Here is an 18566-nt window from a genome sequence, read left to right as displayed (position 1 = left end):
TTGGGAAAGCAATCATCTGTGGTTCCAAAGTATGATATAGTGATTTCAGAGGTAGAATCCTTTTAGGTGACTATGAGGTATCTGGGTATGATTATAGGGATTAGGTGGTTGATGGAGGACATCAGTGAAGTCTAAGGAACTGAATGGCTGGGTGTTGCTTGGATTGTCCATGTGGATAGTGAAATCACCCAGCATGATGGGCAGGGGTCAGGATGGAGAAGAGGGCTGTGAGCTGTGTGCTAAAGAAAGTGATGTGTGAGTGGAATGATTGGAAGTTGACAATTATTAGCAAGAAGGAGAGGAAGAAGGTAGCATAGTCTGTGGACCAGCAGAATGGACGTCATCTGGGAGTTGTTAGAAATGCCTGATCTGAAGCCCCACCCCTGACCTACTTAATAGGAATTTAAACAAGATCCCAGGTGGTTTGTATGCATATTAATTTGGGAAGCAGTGGTTTAGTTGAATGACATGGACCTCAAAGGTGCAGGGCTTTTTACAAGGGAATGGAGAATAAATGGCTCAACAATGCTGTCTAGCAGAATTTTCTGTGACGATGGAAATGTTCTATATTTGCACTGTCCAATATGGTAGCCACTAGCCACATGTGGTGATTGAGTGCTTAAAATGGTGTAGTGCCCTCCTATATGTTAGAAATGGACAGGAATAGCCAGAATTAAATCCTACATCTTATGTTCTCCCCCCCCCGTTGGCCTGTGTTTAGATAATAGGTATATCCTTTACCTTTTTTTAAATAACTTAATTTATTTTATTTATTTATTTTTGGCTGTGTTGGGTCTTCATTGCTGCGCGCGGGCTTTCTCTAGTTGAGGTGAGCGGGGGCTACTCTTCATTGTGGTGTGCCGGCTTCTCATGGCTGTGGCTTCTCTTGTTGCAGAGCACGGGCTCTAGGCGCACGGGCTTCAGTAGTTGTGGCGCGCAGGCTCAGTAGTTGTGGCTTACGGGCTTAGTTGCTCTGCAGCATGTGGGATCTTCCCGGACCAGGGCTCGAACCCATGTCCCCTGCATTGGCAGGCGGATTCTTAACCACTGTGCCACCAGGGAAGCCCTTTTACCTTTTTTTTAAAGCAATATTTCAAAAATGTCAAATGTTCGCAATAGCAAATAGCTTTAGCTTGTAACAGATGGCAGTCTGTATTTTGTAGAAGTACTTTAATATGATAATTTGTCATCACTAAACATATGACTACTTATAAGGAACTGTGATTACAAATGAATGGTGGTTCTTTTAAAATCATTTTCATTAAGGGTATTACGGTCTTTGCATTAAATAATTTATATGGAGCAAAGTAATCTGTGAAGAGATAGAAAACAGTATCTAGAGTAGATGCTGGGTGTTAGATATTCACAGCAAGAATGTGTAGAATGTAAATCATCATCACAAACATAACCTCAGCTCAGTTTAAATTCTTAATTGTAAGGAGCCAAACTTGTGGTTTAATATACTTCTTAAATTACCCAATATAGAATGTTTTGCATGGGATGGGTACTCGAGAAATGTTTGTAACTTATTCATTTTCTTTGGCTTGAAACTAAGAACGGTATTTAACGTGTCACTTGTTCTGGGGTGACACTTCTTGTCCTGTAGCTTCTCTTGTGCTGGGTGTCAGTAGAGAAAGATGAATTAATAAAACAGGGTTTCACTCTGGGGGGAGTTACAGAATTTAGCAGCAGATATGTGACTAACTGATTAAAATACAGTGGTGATACATGGAAGTACTTAGAGATAAAGGGGCATCATGTTTGCATCTTACTCTTTAACCTTTCAGAAAAAGGTATATGGATAGAGAGAATGAATGATAACGTATATATGGTAAGATATTAACATTTGGGTGAAGGGTATATAGGAATTTTTTTTTACAGATTTTTATAAGTCTGAAATTAGTGATAAGTGCCACAATTACAGTGACCATAAAATCCCAGGTGTTCTGAGACAGTGTAAACAAATCAGGGACTTGGTGGAGCCCCTGATGGACAATTTGGGAGCTTTATTAGAGGTGTTTGTCAAATCATATCTCAGTTTATGTTTCAGGAAATAGTTATATTGGAAGTATGTTGAAAGTGTGTTGTCATTTATGTAGATTCAAGCCTTTGCCTGGTTTAATACTCCCTTAATATTTTCTTTCCCTTGTTCTTTTTCTCTAGATTATGCTGCAGTTTCCAATCTACATTACTTTTATTAAGTGGAAGTTTAGGGAGATTTTAATATGGTATCAAAGTGTTTAAAAACCTTTTTAATTTAGGTGCATTGAATAGATTTATTAAGTACTGGAAAGGCAGTTTTGTACACTGGTTGAATATGGGCTTTGAATGCAGATGTATATTTGAATCTTAACTCTGCCACTTACTAGTCACATGATCTTGGGCAAGTTATTTAGTATCTCTTAGAACCTTAATACTGCATCTGTAAAATGGGGATTAAAAAAAACCCACCTGTAGGATTATTGTAAGAATTAAATGAAATGATGCATGTGAAGCTCTTAGCAATGTGCCTGGCACATAGTAAGTTGCTCAGTAAATACTACATTCTGTATCATTATGGTTGTAACCATTATTCCTTGAAAACTCTACCTACCTCTCTTACCACTCATCTTTTCATGTGCTCTTCCTTGGAAGATAATAGAATTTAAACTGTGTGATTTAACTCGGAAAATTTTAGTAGTGTATTCATACTGTGCTCTTTGCTAGAATTGACTCCATTTTCTTTCTTTGATTCACCAGATTTGTTGACTACCCATGTGCAAAGTGCTGTGCTAGGCATTATTTACACTCATCTTTGTTTTAGCACACTTTATAAACTTTCATTATAGGAAGTTTGAAACATACGCAAAAGTATGTTTGAAAAAAAAATCCCAATTCACAGAAAGATAGACAAGATGAAAAGTCAGAGGGCTATGTACCGGATGAAGGAAAAGATAAGACCCCAGAAAAACAACTAAATGAAGTGGAGATAGGCAACCTTCTAGAAAAAGAATTCAGAATAATGATAGTGAAGATGATCCAGGACCTCGGAAAAAGAATGGAGGCAAAGATCGAGAAGATGCAAGAAATGTTTAACAAAGACCTAGAAAAATTAAAGAACAAACAAACAGAGATGAACAATACAATAACTGAAATGAAAACTACACTAGAAGGAGTCAGTAGCAGAATAACTGAGGCAGAAGAACAGATAAGTGACCTGGAAGACAGAATGGTGGAATTCACTGCTGTGCAACAGAATAAAGAAAAAAGAATGAAAAGAAATGAAAACAGCCTAAGAGACCTCTGGGACAACATTAAATGCAACAACACTTGCATTATAGGGGTCCCAGAAGGAGAAGAGAGAGAGAAAGGACCCGAGAAAATATTTGAAGAGATTATAGTAGAAAACTTCCCTAACATGGGAAAGGAAATAGCCACCCAAGTCCAGGAAGCGCAGAGTCCCATGCAGGATAAACCCAAGGAGTAACACACTGAGACACATAGTAATCAAATTGGCAAAAATTAAAGGCAAAGAAAAATCATTGAAAGCAAAAAGGGAAAAACGACAGATAACATACAAGGGGACTCCCATAAGGTTAACAGCTGATTTCTCAGCAGAAACTCTACAAGCCAGAAGGGAGTGGCATGATATACTTAAAGTGATGAAAGGGAAGAACCTACAACCAAGGTTACTCTACCCGGCAAGGACCTCATTCAGATTCGATGGAGAAATCAAAAGCTTTACAGACAAGCAAAAGCTAAGAGAATTCAGTACCACCAAACCAGCTCTACAACAAATGCTAAAGGAACTTCTCTAAGTGAGAAACACAAGAGAAGAAAAGGACCTACAAAAACAGACCCAAAACAATTAAGAAAATGGTCATAGGAACATACATATCGATAATTACCTTAAACATGAATGGATTAAATGCTCCGACCAAAAGACACAGGCTCGCTGAATGGATACAAAAACAAGACCCATCTATATGCTGTCTACAAGAGACCCCCTTCAGACCTAGGGACACATACAGACTGAAAGTGAGGGGATGGAAAAAGATATTCCATGCAAGTGGAAATCAAAAGAAAGCTAGAGTAGCAATACTCATATCAGATAAAATAGATTTTAAAGAATGTTACAAGAGACAAGGAAGGACACTACATAATTATCAAGTGATCAATCCAAGAAGAAGATATAACAATTATAAATATATATGCACCCAACATAGGAGCACCTCAATACATAAGGCAACTGCTAACAGCTATAAAAGAGGAAAACGACAGTAGCACAGTAATAGTGGGGGACTCTAATACCTCACTTACACAAATGGACAGATCATCCAAACAGAAAATTAATAAGGAAACACAAGCTTTAAATGACACAATAGACCAGATAGATTTAATTGATATTTACTGGACATTCCATCCAAAAACAGCAGATTACACTTTTTTCTCAAGTGCGCATGGAACATTCTCCAGGATAGATCACATCTTGGGTCACAAATCAAGCCTCAGTAAATTTAAGAAAATTGAAATCATACCAAGCATCTCTTCTGACCACAGTGCTATGAGATTAGAAATGAATTACGGGGAAAAAAACGTAAAAAACACAAACACATGGAGGCTAAACAATACGTTACTAAATAACCAAGAGATCACTGAAGGAATCAAAGAGGAAATCAGAAAATACCTGGAGACAAATGACAATGAAAACACGACGATCCAAAACCTATGGGATGCAGCAAAAGCAGTTCTAAGAGGGAAGTTTATAGCTATACAAGCCTACTTCAAGAAACAAGAAAAATCTCAAACAATCTAACCTTACACCTAAAGGAACTAGAGAAAGAAGAACAAACAAAACCCAAACTTAGTAGAAGAAAAGAAACCATAAAGATCAGAGCAGAAATAAATGAAATAGAAACAAAGAAAACAATAGCAAAGATTAGTAAAAATAAAAACTGGTTCTTTGAGGGCTTCCCTGGTGGCGCAGTGGTTGAGAGTCCACCTGCCAATGCAGGGGACACGGGTTCGTGCCCCGGTCTGGGAAGATCCCACATGCTGCGGAGCAGCTAGGCCTGTGAGCCATGGCCGCTGAGCCTGTGCATCCAGAGCCTGTGCTCTGCAACGGGAGAGGCCACAACAGTGAGAGGCCCACGTACCATAAAAAAATAAATAAATAAAAGTAAAAGCTGGTTCTTTGAGAAGATAAACAATATTGATAAACCATTAGCCAGACTCGTCAAGAAGAAGAGGGAGAGGACTCAAATCAATAAAATTAGAAATGAAAAAGGAGAAGTTACAACAGACACTGCAGAAATACAAAGCATCCTAAGAGACTACTACAAGCAACTCTGTGCCAATCAAATGGACAAACTGGAAGAAATGGACAAATTCTTAGAAAGGTTTAACCTTCCAAGACTGAACCAGGAAGAAATAGAAAATACGAACAGACCAATCAAAAGTAATGAAATTGAAACTGTGATTAAAAATCTTCCAACAAAAGTCCCGGACCAGATGGCTTCACAGGTGAATTCTATCAAACATTTAGAGAAGAGATAACACCCATCCTTCTCAAACTCTTCCAAAAAATTGCAGAAGAAGGAACACTCCCAAACTCATTCTATGAGGCCACCATCACCCTGATACCAAAACCAGACAGATACTACAAAAGAAGAAAATTACAGACCAATATCACTGATGAATATAGATGCAAAAATCCTCAACAAAATACTAGCAAACAGAATCCAACAACACATTAAAAGGTTCATACACCGTGATCAAGTGGGATTTATCCCAGGGATGCAAGGATTCTTCAGTATATGCAAATCAATCAACGTGATACACCATATTAACAAATTGAAGCAGAAAAACCATATGATCACCTCAATAGATGCAGAAAAAGCTTTCGACAAAATTCAACACCCATTTATGATAAAAACTCTCCAGAAAGTGGGCACAGAGGGAACCTACCTCAACATAATAAAGGCCATATACGACAAACCCACAGCAAACATCATTCTCAATGGTGAAAAACTGAAACCATTTCCTCTAAGATCAGGAACAGGACGAGGACGTCCACTCTCACCACTGTTATTCAACATGGTTTTGGAAGTCCTTGCCACGGCAATCAGAGAAGAAAAAGAAATAAAAGGAATACAAATTGGAAAAGAAGAAGTAAAACTGTCAGCGTTTGCAGATGTCATGATACTATACATAGAGTATCTTAAAGATGCCACCAGAAAACTACTAGAGCTAATCAATGAATTTGGTAAAGTTGCAGGATATAAGATTAATGCACAGAAATCTCTTGCATTCCTATACACTAAGGATGAAAAATCTGAAAGAAATTAAGGAAACACTCCCATTTACCATTGCAACAAAAAGAATAAAATACCTAGGAATAAACCTACCTAGGGAGACAAAAGACCTGTATGCAGAAAACTATAAGACACTGATGAAAGAAATTAAAGATGATACAAAGAGATGGAGAGATATACCATGTTCTTGGATTGGAAGAATCAATATTGTGAAAATGACTATACTACCCAAAGCAATCTACAGATTCAGTGCAATCCCTATCAAATTACCAATGGCATTTTTTACGCAACTAGAACAAAAAATCTTAAAATTTGTATGGAGACACAAAAGACCCCGAATAGCCAAAGCAGTCTTGAGGGAAAAAAACGGAGCTGGAGGAATCAGACTCTCTGACTTCAGACTATACTACAAAGCTACAGTAATCAAGACAATATGGTACTGGCACAAAAACAGAAACATAGATCAATGGAACAGGATAGAAAGCCCAGAGATAAACCCACGCACCTATGGTCAACTAATCTATGACAAAGGAGACAAGGATATACAATGAAGAAAAGACAGCCTCTTTAATAAGTGGTGCTGGGAAAACTGGACATCTACATGTAAAAGAATGAAATTAGAACACTCCCTAACACCATACACAAAAATCAACTCAAAATAGAGGAGAGACCTAAATGTAAGACTGGACACTATAAAACTCTTAGAGGAAAACATAGGAAGAACACTCTTTGACGTAAGTCACAGCAAGGTCTTTTTTGATCCACCTCCTAGAATAATGGAAATAAAAACAAAAATAAATAAATGGGACCTAATGAAACGTAGATTCTTTTGCAAAGCAAAGGAAACTACAAACAAGACAAACAGACAACCCTCAGAATGGGGGAAAATATTTGCAAATGAATCAATGGACAAAGGATTAATCTCCAAAATACATAAACAGCTCGTGCAGCTCAATATTAAAAAAACAAACAACCCAATCGAAAAATGGGCAGAAGACCTAAATAGACATTTCTCCAAAGAAGATATACAGATGGCCAAGAAGCGCACGAAAAGCTGCTCAACATCACTAATTATTAGAGAAATGCCAATCAAAAGTACAATGAGGTATCACCTCACTCCAGTTAGAATGGGCTTCATCAGAAAATCTACAAACAACAAATGCTGGAGAGGGTGTGGAGAAAAGGGAACCCTCTTTCACTGTTGGTGGGAATGTAAATTGATACAGCCACTATGGAGAACTGTATGGAGGTTCGTTAAAAAACTAAAAATAGAACTACCATATGACCAAGCAATCCCACTACTGGGCATATACCCTGAGAAAACCATAATTCAAAAAGAGTCATGTACCACAATGTTCATTGCAGCTGTATTTACAATAGCCAGGTCATGGAAGCAACCTAAATGCCCATTGACAGACAATTGGATAAAGAAGATGTGGTACATATATACAATGGAATATTACTCAGCCATAAAAAGGAACGAAATTGGGTCATTTGTTGAGACATGGATGCATCTATAGACTCATACAGAGTAAAGTAAGTCAGAAAGAGAAAAGCTAATATCGTATATTAACGCATGTATGTGGAACCTAGAAAAGTGGTACAGATGAACCAGTTTGCAGGGCAGAAATAGACACAGATGGAGAGAACAAACGTATGGACACCAAGGGGGGAAAGCGGCGGGGTGGTGGTGGTGGTGGTGTGATGAACTGAGCGATTGGGATTGACATATATACACTGATGTGTATAAAATTGATGACTAATAAGGACCTGCTGTATAAAAAAATAAAATTAAGAAATTTAAAAAAATGTAGGGACATGAGGAGAGCATAAAAAAAAAAAAAGCCCCATCACCCAGCTTTAGTAACCGTCAGCTCCTGGCCAGTCTTGTTTCATCTATACCCTTACCCACTTCCTCCACCTGGATTATTTTAAATTCAATCCCAGCTATCCTATTTCATTTTGGCACACTTAATTAAGAATAATATATTTATGTATGTTACATATTTATATATGTATATGCATATGCCTAAAAGAAATCATTTTTCTGATAACTTTACTGGAAAAGCAGAGTTTACTTGTGACCAGGGGCATGCAGAGCAAGTGCTCACCACGTTCCCATTGGAGACGGCAGGGCAGATGACCTCCAGTCTTGCTTTTGTAGCTGCCCTAAAGATTCAAAGCAGATGTGGTAATGCTTACCCCAACTTGAATGCTTGGCCTTTTTCTTAAAAAACATTCCGACAAATGTTATTGAGTGCCTGCTGGGTGTAGGCACATTGGGAGTTTAGAAAAGAAGCCCCTTGTGGACAAAGAGCTTAAAATCTACACAAGGTATGACAAGTAATAATTAACAATTGAATAGAATTTCATAGTTTATAAAGTGCTTTTCTCAAACATTTTCTTAAAGCAGCCTTTTCAGGAAGGTGTTCTTATTAGTCCCATTTGATATACCAGGAGACTTGCGAGTGTTAAGTAACTTCACCAAGTTAAGGCCTAGAAAGTGGCAGACTTCAGACTTTCTGTCCAGGGGTCCTTTCTACTTCATACTGTTAAGTGATGTGAGAATTTAGGAGAAGGAAGGAAATGGGGCTTAAACCAGGAAGATATAAGATGAGGAAAACATTGATTAGGAGGGAGAAGAGAATTGGTAAAGGGACAGATAGGGCTTATACAATACTAGGAGGAGGGGAGAGTTGGTTTCCTGGTAAGTTGGTCACCCCCCTGTCGCATAGGGGCAATCAGAAGGGTAACAGAGAAGGGCCTGGCCATTCTAAGGTGACATGGACATCTGTACTCATAAAGGTGGGGAACACTTGGTGGCACAGGAAAGGAGGACAACCTTATTTTGCTACCTACCTTATCAAGTCTGGATTTTTAGAAATTGTAGTTGTGAATACAAGGGTAGGGTTTTATTTTCTCCCATATTCTTTTGTTTGAATAGGTATATGAACATTGTACAAAAATCAGCAATACAAAAGAGTGTAGACTGTAAGTAAGCTTTCCTCTCATCCTTGTCCTTGTATCTCAGTTTCCAAATTTTTTTTGCTAAAAGCAACACCTACTGTCAGTTTCTTTTGTGTCCTTCCAGAGCGATGCATACATAAGCATATGTATAGCTATCCTTTTTCTAACTTGCAGGAGCATATGAAGATGTTTATTTCCATGATAGTGGGTATTACTACTTCCAAAGCATATAGTAGTGACTCACTGACATGTGTTTGTCCCAACTCTGCTACTCCCTAGCTTTATGATCTTAGGCAAAATTATTTAACTTTTCTGAATTTACTTATCTATAAAACGGAGGATGGGGATGGTGACTGATACAACCTCATGGGGCTGTTTTGAGGTTGAATAAGATAATGCATGTAAACTGCATAGCACATCCTGTATAGTCAAAACTCAAAAAGCTCTAATGTTAGCTCTTATATTTTGGGTATTTGCATTTACATATTAAATGGAAAAGGGCAAGATGCAGAATAGTATGCTTAGAATGCCATTTGTTTGTATATGCTTTTAAAACGGATTTGCATATGCATAGAAAATAATAGCTGACATTTATTGAGAGTGTCTTATGTGCCAGGCCCTGTTCTAGATTAAGTACTTTACAGGAACTAACTCATTTAATTCAAGAACCCTCTGAGGTAGGTCTCAGGTCCAAGGACACACAGTCTGTGACAGATCCAGGATTCAAAACCAGGCTCTCTACCCTTGAGATTGAGAAAAGAAGCGTTAAGTTAACGGTACCTTGAGAGGAAGGGAGTGAGTATGAAGAAAGGGAAGCAAGGAAGCTAGGGTACCAGCTGGGAGTGCAGAGCAGATGGAATTGGAAGGTGGAAAGGAAGATTTTCCCTACTTTTATGCAGATAGTTCTTTATAATTATTATTAAAAATAACTTTTAAGAATGTTAAAACATTTTCACAGTTTTGAATTGGAAAAATAAACAATAAGTAACCATGAAAAATTTAAACAAAGGTGCTGTGACTAGCTTCATACTCACATTTTCATGTGCAAATAATTTTCAAATATTTTCTAGGATAAATTCCCAAAAATAAAATCACTGGGTCAAAGGGTTTAATCTTTTTAAGGTTCTCAATATGCATTGCCATATTACTTTCTAGAAAGATTGTGCTAGATTATATTCCCGTCAGCAGTGGCTGACTTTACCCCTTCCTTTCACCACACTGGATGTTATAAATTCGTTTAAATACAAACGTAGTACATAGCCCATTGTTAAAAAAATTAAAATAGTACAAAAGTACTATAAAAGTAATTCAGAAAGCCCTCTCTTCACCCCAAAATCACACTCTCAGTCGTAGTAGAGTTCCTACTACTAACAGTTTGTAAATCTTCCTAGAACCTTTCTTACATACGTACAATCTTACATATATATGCATATGCTCACTATTTGTAATACAATGGCATCATAGTATACATAGATAATGTTATGCAACTTGTTTTTTTCATTCTGTGATGTATCAGACACCCTTCTCTGTGCATACAGATCAACCTCATTCTTTTTAACAGTTGTGTTACATCCCATAGAATAAATAGAACCATAGTTTATTTAAGGATTTCTCTTAATAAAAATCAGTTATATTTATTTTTTATGTGAAATAGGAATAAAACTGCATTGATCTTCCTCATACGTATGTGCTTATGTACTTATGCAAGTGATTCTATAGGATAAAGTCCTAGAAATGGGGATGCCAGGAGAGACTCTGTGCATTTAACATTGGGAATCAGTACTGTCACATGTACCAACAGTGTATGAGAGTGTCCAGTTCCCTACAACTGTGCTGGATATTATCAGTCTTATAATTTTTACGAATCTGATTATCTCATTTAATTTCCATTTCTCTTGTAATTAGTAAGGTTGTGCTTCTGCCCATGTTTTTTCAGTCATTTATATTTCTTCTGTGAATTGTCAGTCCTATCCTTTGCACGTTTTTCTTTCAAGGTTTGTCTTTTTAAAATTGATTTGAAGTGCTGTCTGTAAAATACAGATATTAATTCCCTGCCACTAAATGGCTTCTTAGGTGTCCTAACCCCAAGATTATAAAAAAAATAATCGCTTCCATTTTCTTCTGTTACATTTCTGGTTTGTTATTTTATTAGATTTTTTGGATCCATCTCTAATTTTTTCATATAGTATGAGAAAAGGAATCTGAATTTTTAGAAAATGGGTACCGTTGTGCCATTATGTCTCTCCCCCACTCATTTGAAATGCTACCATTATCATACTCTGATTTCCCATATGCATGTGGGTCTCTTTTCAACCTGGCTTTCTCTTCTGACATGTGTCTGTTCCTATGCCAGTGTTTTAACTACTGTTGCTTTATGGTATATTTTGATACCTTTTTTTAAAAAAGATAGTCTTGTGTATTATATATTTACTCTTCTAGAAAACTGTGGAATCAACTTTCAATTCTGTTTTATCAGCGTTTCATTAAATTAGGTTAGCAAGAACTGATACCATTCTAATGTTGATCCTATTCATCCAGAAGCATGGCTTATCTCAACATTTTTGTGGGGCTTCTTTTATATTTGTATTTCTAACACATTTTTTGTTGGGTTTATTGAAGTTTTTTACAACTACTTAAAGACTGCTATTTTGATAGGTGAAAATGGTGTATCACTTAATTTACACTTCTTTGACTTAGAGACATCAAATTTTCTAAAAGTGTATTTATTTATTTATTTTAAAGTTTACTTTGGCTGTGTTGGGTCTTTGTTGCTGTGCGCGGGCTTTCTCTAGTTGCGGCGAGCGGGGGCTACTCTTCATTGCGGTGCGCAGGCTTCTCATTGCGGTGGCTTCTCTTGTTGCAGAGCATGGGCTCTAGACGCGTGGGCCTCAGTAGTTGCAGCACGTGGGCTCCGTAGTTGTGGCTCACAGGCTCTAGGGTGCAGGCTCAGTAGTTATGGCGCACAGGCTTAGTTGCTCCGCGGCATGTGGGATCTTCCTGGACCAGGGATTGAACCCGTGTCCCCTGCATTGGCAGGGGGATTCTTAACCACTGTGCCACCAGGGAAGTCCCTAAAAGTATATTTAACTACTTATGTTCTACGAATTATTTGATCATACGGTTCACCCATTTTTCTGTTGAGGTCTTAATCTTTTATGAGCTTATCAGATCATAAAGATACTAATCCTTTGTCATAAGTACAGCAGATATTCTTCCAGTTTGTTTGCCTTCTAATTTTATCACTTTTTTTTTACTTTCAGAAGTTTAAAAGTCTAATATAATTAAATCTGTCAATCTTTTGTGATTTTTTTTTTTTTTTTTTTACTATTGCTGGTAAAGTCCCCTAAAATTTTATACTGAACGATTCCATGTTTAGGACAGACAAATACGCCATCTGGAAAACTAGCCATGTTGGCCTGATAATGGAATCAGTTAAGTAATTTCTTTATAGGTGTTTAACAATGTAGTGTTATTATAGTGTTAGTGATTATTTGTTTTCATTGTAAATAACAGAATATTATGTATATCATATATATGCTGTAATATATATCAGGATGATTGGAACATTTGGTTATGATTTTTCATTTTAATTTTTGGCACATGCAAGTAATTCTAATAGCTTTAATGAAATTCTGTGTCTTAAAAATTGTCAGATTGAATGTTTAAAGTAGGTGGCGTGTTCTGATGTGAAATTTGCTATAGTGTTAAGATCAGAATTATCTTTAATTGACTTGTCTGTCTTCACAGGGAGAGTTATTCACATGAATTTGTCCTATTGCCTATAAAACACTATCCACTTTTACCTTCCCCCCCCTTTCTTCCCTTAAATCCTACCATAGTTAGGTGAAGTTACATTGATATAAATTTTTATTAACTGTTTTGCAAATGGTCTAATGCTCTCAGTTCTTAGAGTTTATATATTCAAATATACTGATTAAATTACCCTTTTCTTATCATAATGAATGTGCTTTTATTGCTTAGGAAAAAACCCTTTAAAGTATTTATTAGGAAAGATCAGCATCTGAGAAGAGGAGTTGATATGCTTTCTCATGGAAGAAATTAGTCCGTGGAATTATAGTCGATAATTTATGGTAAAAGAAAAAACAATGTAGGTATTAGAACTATGCCTAAAACTTTCTATAGTTTGACACTAAGACAAGTGAATATTTGATTTTTATACCTTTTTGAACACTAAGTACATTGTCTTATATACAGTAGGCCCTCAATAAATATTTTTAGTGAATAACTGAATGAAGCACCTCTATTAATGGTAGAAATACTTTTCAAATTACTGGGAAGCACAGTTCTAAAACTTCTCCATAAATTTTGTTTAATCCATTAACGTATACACAGACAACCTGCACCATAGCTTTTCTACCACTTATGTTAGAAATTCCTTTTATACTTAATATTTGTTTAATTACTTGATCAATTGGTTAGTTCATTTGTAGATCTGTTCCTTGGTGAATTTGATCTTTTGATTTTCATGATAGTTTAAAGAGCTATCTAGAGCAGTGCTGTACAATAGAACTTGTCTGTAATGATAGAAACATTCTATATCTGTGATGTCCAGTAGAGACTCAGCTTGCCACATGTGACTAATAAACACGTGAAATGTGGTCAGTGTGACTGAGAAACTGAAGGTTTAATTTTTTTTTTTTTTTTTTTTGCGGTACGGGGGCCTCTCACTGTTGTGGCCTCTCCCGTTGCGGAGCACAGGCTCCGGACGCGCAGGCTCAGCGGCCATGGCTCACAGGCCCAGCCGCTCCGCGGCATGTGGGATCTTCCCGGATCAGGGCACGAACCCATGTCCCCTGCCTCGGCAGGCGGACTCTCAACCACTGTGCCACCAGGGAAGCCCTAATTTCATTTAATTATAAATGACTTAAATTTTAAAAAGCCACATGTTGCCAGTGGCTACTATATTGGACAGCACAGATACACCTACTTTATTTTCATTTAGCTTTCCAAGTTATAGCAAGTTTATTTTCTGGGTAATTGTTCTGATTTCACCAACAGTGTGAGGTAAAACTCTTTGAAACCTATGGTAAAAAAAAAATTATACAAGATCTAATTCTAAAAAATTCCCTTATTAGAGTTTAGAAATGTTTATTGAATTATGTGCACAGTTAAGATCACAAAACTCATTTTCATAGAATTATAACTTTGATGGAAATAATTAATTTTACAGTTATTATAGTAAAACTATTTCTTTGTATTTCATTTTTGTTGCATTTATATGAAATGTTAGGCCACTATATCAAACATACCACACATCATTTCTCCCCATATCTTGAGGTGATTTTATTCTAAGGAGAAACATATGTTCTAAGGACCCATGAACTAATGCTCATTTTAAGATTGGTCCATGTAAAGCTTTTATTCATTTTTAAGCAGCTGATCTAGAAGAAAGTTTTAATGAACATGAACTGGAGCCCTCATCACCTAAAAGTAAAAAGAAAAGTCGCAAAGGAAGGCCGCGAAAAACTAATTTTAAAGGACTGTCGGAAGATACCAGGTCCACATCCTCCCATGGAACAGATGAAATGGAGAGTAGTTCCTATGTAAGTAGAAAAATGTTGGATTCTTTCTTTTTGTTGCACCATGAATATTTCATCTGAACTGTGTTGATCGGTAAAGTTAATCATTTGAAGTGTTAACTAAGCTTGAGGTACTGATAGCATATTTTCATGGATTTTTTTTCAAGGTTTTCATTTTCTTTTACATTTGCAGAGAGATAGGTCTCCACACAGAAGCAGCCCTAGTGACACCAGGCCTAAATGTGGATTTTGTCATGTAGGGGAGGAAGAAAATGAAGCAAGAGGAAAACTGCATATATTTAATGCCAAGAAGGCAGCTGCACATTATAAGTGCATGGTAAGTATGGTTCTTTTTATGTGCTTTTAAACACAAGTTTTGGAAAAGCATTTAGCTAGTAACCAAATATAGAACTTTCCTCCCCAGCATTAGTGTTTTAGAATTATGAATAGTGTATCCTATAATCTCAAATCTTTTTTTAAAAGTATAATTGACTTACAATATTATATTAGTTTCAGGTATACAACATAGTGATTCGATATTTTTATACATTACAAAATGATCACCACGATAAGACTACTTACCATCTGTCACCATACAAAGTTATTACAATATTATTGACTCTGTTTCCTATGCTGTACATTATATCCCCATGACTTATTTATTTTATAACTGGAAGTTCTATAAGCCCAAATCTTCATAAACTCTAGATTTTAAAAAATATAGCCTTTATGATTTAGTGCGATTTAAAGTAATCCTAAGTATAGTTACTATGTTCCAGATAATCCATAATTAATGATTTCATAACTGTAAAAATTTCAGCTTTATAAACTTGTCTTGGAAGCTATGTTTGGCCTCCACTATAACCTCGTAAAAGTCTTTCTTATTGCACTTCATATACTATATTGCAGTTATTCATTTATGAACCTCTTTCCCCTAATAGACTCTTAAATCCCTTGAGGGTAAGAACTATATCTTATCTTTGCATCCTTAGATCCAGGTCTGACATATAGCATATGTAAACATTTTTGAACTAGATTGTATTGAATTACTCATCCCATTTATGACTAGGTTTTAAAAAATTATATTATTTAGGGAATTCCATGGCAGTCCAGTGGTTAGGAGTCCACGCTCTCACTGCCAAGGGCCCGGGTTCAATTCCTGGTCGGGGAACTAAGATCCCACAAGCCACATGGCATGGCCAAAAAAAATTTTTTTTTTAAATTATATTATTCATATCAGAGGTTCTTAACCAGAGATGCATATCAAATTTACCTGGGGAGCTTTTTCCATAATATGTACCCTTGGAGTAGATCCCAAACATGTCTAGTTTGAAAAAAAATCTCTAGGTTGATTCTCATCTGCATCTATGATGGAAATTTGTCATTTTAAACTATTTTTGAAACTGTGGAAATGTAAAATAGTTGAGATGACAGGGTGACACTGCTGAACTCTCCTTGTTAAATGAAGCATTTAATCTTGGCTCCACACTGGCAACCTTAGTTTTATTCCATTGTCCTTATTTTGGGTTATATTTTAATCAGACGTGAATAGATTAAAAAATATTTGAGTCAGTACTTGATTATTATTAAAGAAAAGTCATCTTTCTCAGGATATTAAAATAATGTAACGTAAGTGTTCTTAAGTTGTTTAATCTTTTTCTCACAAGGATTCTGAGTATTAAATGTTCCTGCATTTTTCTTTTCTAGTTATTTTCTTCTGGCACAGTCCAGCTCACAACAACATCAAGAGCAGAATTTGGAGATTTTGATATTAAAACTGTACTTCAGGAGATTAAGCGAGGAAAAAGAATGGTCTGTGCTTTTATGTTTATGCTATGCAACATTACTCTTCTGACTTTGTGCTTTAAATTTAGAACACATCTCAAATTTATCCAGTCATCAAAAAATTTAATATAAAGTAGTTCATATGTTAAAGTGAAGTATATATTTGACTTATTTGTAATATAATAAAGGATGCTGATGTTACTGAAAGTTATTCCTCTTTCTATGTAACTTCATTACCTAAGACAATTATACTGAGATTTATACTTCAGGGTATCTGAGAGTCTTTTAGTAAAATAAATGAAGATGTGAACATGACACACCTCATTAAGTTTAAAATGTTAAATTGTTTAAGCTCGCTTAAAGAAAAATTCCATGACCCCAATAGAACATTGAGAATCCCCCCTTGTTGTTATTCATTCTTTTTTTTTAAATAAAAGGAGATTTTTTCAGAGCCTTCTGTTTAGTTAAAGTTCACATACATAGTTATATCTTTTAATATGTTTATCATAGCTTTAAAGTTTCCTTTATAAAATGTGCCTAAGTCTCATGTTTTTAAACATACTGAATTACTAATAAATAGCTTTAAGAAATAATGGCATCTTTATTTGATGACTTACTCCTTTACAGTCTGTGAATATTATAAAATGTCATTGGAATGCAGAATCTTTTCTTTAAGACAGCAGTTGTCTCTAGAAATGACTATTTAAAAATTTTTTTATTGTGAAAATTTTCAAACATCAAAATTAGAAAGACTAGTAACACACGTCTATCCATCACCTTGACTCATCAGTTATCAAGAATTTGCGGCACTCGTTTCATCTATGCCTTTTATTCTTGTTGCTTGAAGTATTTTAAAGCAGAGCTGAGACTTCATATCATTTCACCTCTACATATTTCAGTATGTATCTCTTAAAAGTTGGACATTTTCTTACCTAACCACAATGTCATTACACCTTATAAATTAACAATGAGTCTTCAGTGTTATTTAATACCTAGTTCGTATTTCCCCAATTGTATCAAAACTATCTTTTTAAAGTTGGTTTGTGTGAATCAGAGGAGGTTCACATATTACATTTGGTTGTTATATTTCCCTTAAGTAATCTAGGGCACTCCCTCCTCCCTGTCTTTGTTGTCTCTGTTTTTGTTTTGTTGTATGCCATTGACATGTTGAAGAAAACAAATTAATTGTCCTGTAGAATATCCCACATGTTTTATTTGTCTGTTTGCTTTTTCACAATGCTATTTAACTTGTCCCTCTATCCGCCAGATTTTCTTTTAAAGTGGAAGTTAGATGTAAAGCTTGATTAGATTCATTTTCAACATTTTGGGGGGTAAGAACACTTCACAGGTGGGACTATATCATCCATATTTTATCACATCAGACAAGTCATAATGTCTGACCTTGGATTCAGGTGGTGAGTTGATCCCTCCGTTGTGAAGCTCCCCTTCGATCTTTCATCTGGTGGTTTCAGGCATTGTTGATCTTTGTCTGAATCCATAAGAAATGACTTTTTCTTTGTGGAACTGCATTTTTGAAGGTATAAAGATTTTTGATGTCAGTTGTTCCATTTAAACCCAGTTCAGTTTTTTGATACTTTGATTACTCTTCTAAAAATGAAACTCCTTTAAAACAGAATGTGGAGTACTAAAAAAAAAAATAAAGGGGAAAAAAATCACTTCATCGTATGTAGCACAATGTTGTGTCATACAGCTAAAGTCAAATAGGTGACTAGGATAACAATTCACATTCTCTTGATCAACTTATTTACCTCTGCACTGTTGAATCTTAGTGTCAACACTAACCTAGCATTTCCCCAAGTGTGCTCCAAAGGAAGTCAGTCCATCGGGATGCTCTCCCACTGCTCCAAAGTTAAAAGGGCATCTGGAGTTCAGTAAACTTGGGAACTGTTTACTATACCCTCCTTCCTGGAGGAAGGCTGTCAGAAGTTCTACAATCAAGTAATCTGTTGAAAACTAGCAT

At 36.0% G+C, this 18566-nt stretch overlaps 1 protein-coding gene across 4 annotated transcripts in view; it reads left to right on the top strand.

Annotated features, from left to right (window-relative positions):
- PHF6 (PHD finger protein 6) overlaps positions 1–18566 on the top strand; it is a 52532-nt gene that overhangs the window by 21797 nt on the left and 12169 nt on the right. For 3 of the 4 annotated variants that reach the window (XM_019919059.3, XM_073799411.1, XM_019919055.3), the window contains 3 exons: positions 14655–14824; positions 14994–15137; positions 16508–16612. In XM_019919059.3, the coding sequence (XP_019774618.1) occupies positions 14655–14824; positions 14994–15137; positions 16508–16612 (419 nt within the window). The remainder of the gene's footprint in view (positions 1–14654; positions 14825–14993; positions 15138–16507; positions 16613–18566) is intronic. The other variant, XM_019919057.2, reaches the window with a different exon arrangement.

The sequence above is a fragment of the Tursiops truncatus genome, chromosome X, assembly GCF_011762595.2.
Source record: "Tursiops truncatus isolate mTurTru1 chromosome X, mTurTru1.mat.Y, whole genome shotgun sequence".
Lineage (NCBI taxonomy): Eukaryota > Metazoa > Chordata > Mammalia > Artiodactyla > Delphinidae > Tursiops > Tursiops truncatus.
This window is presented reverse-complemented; position numbering and strand designations above follow the sequence as displayed.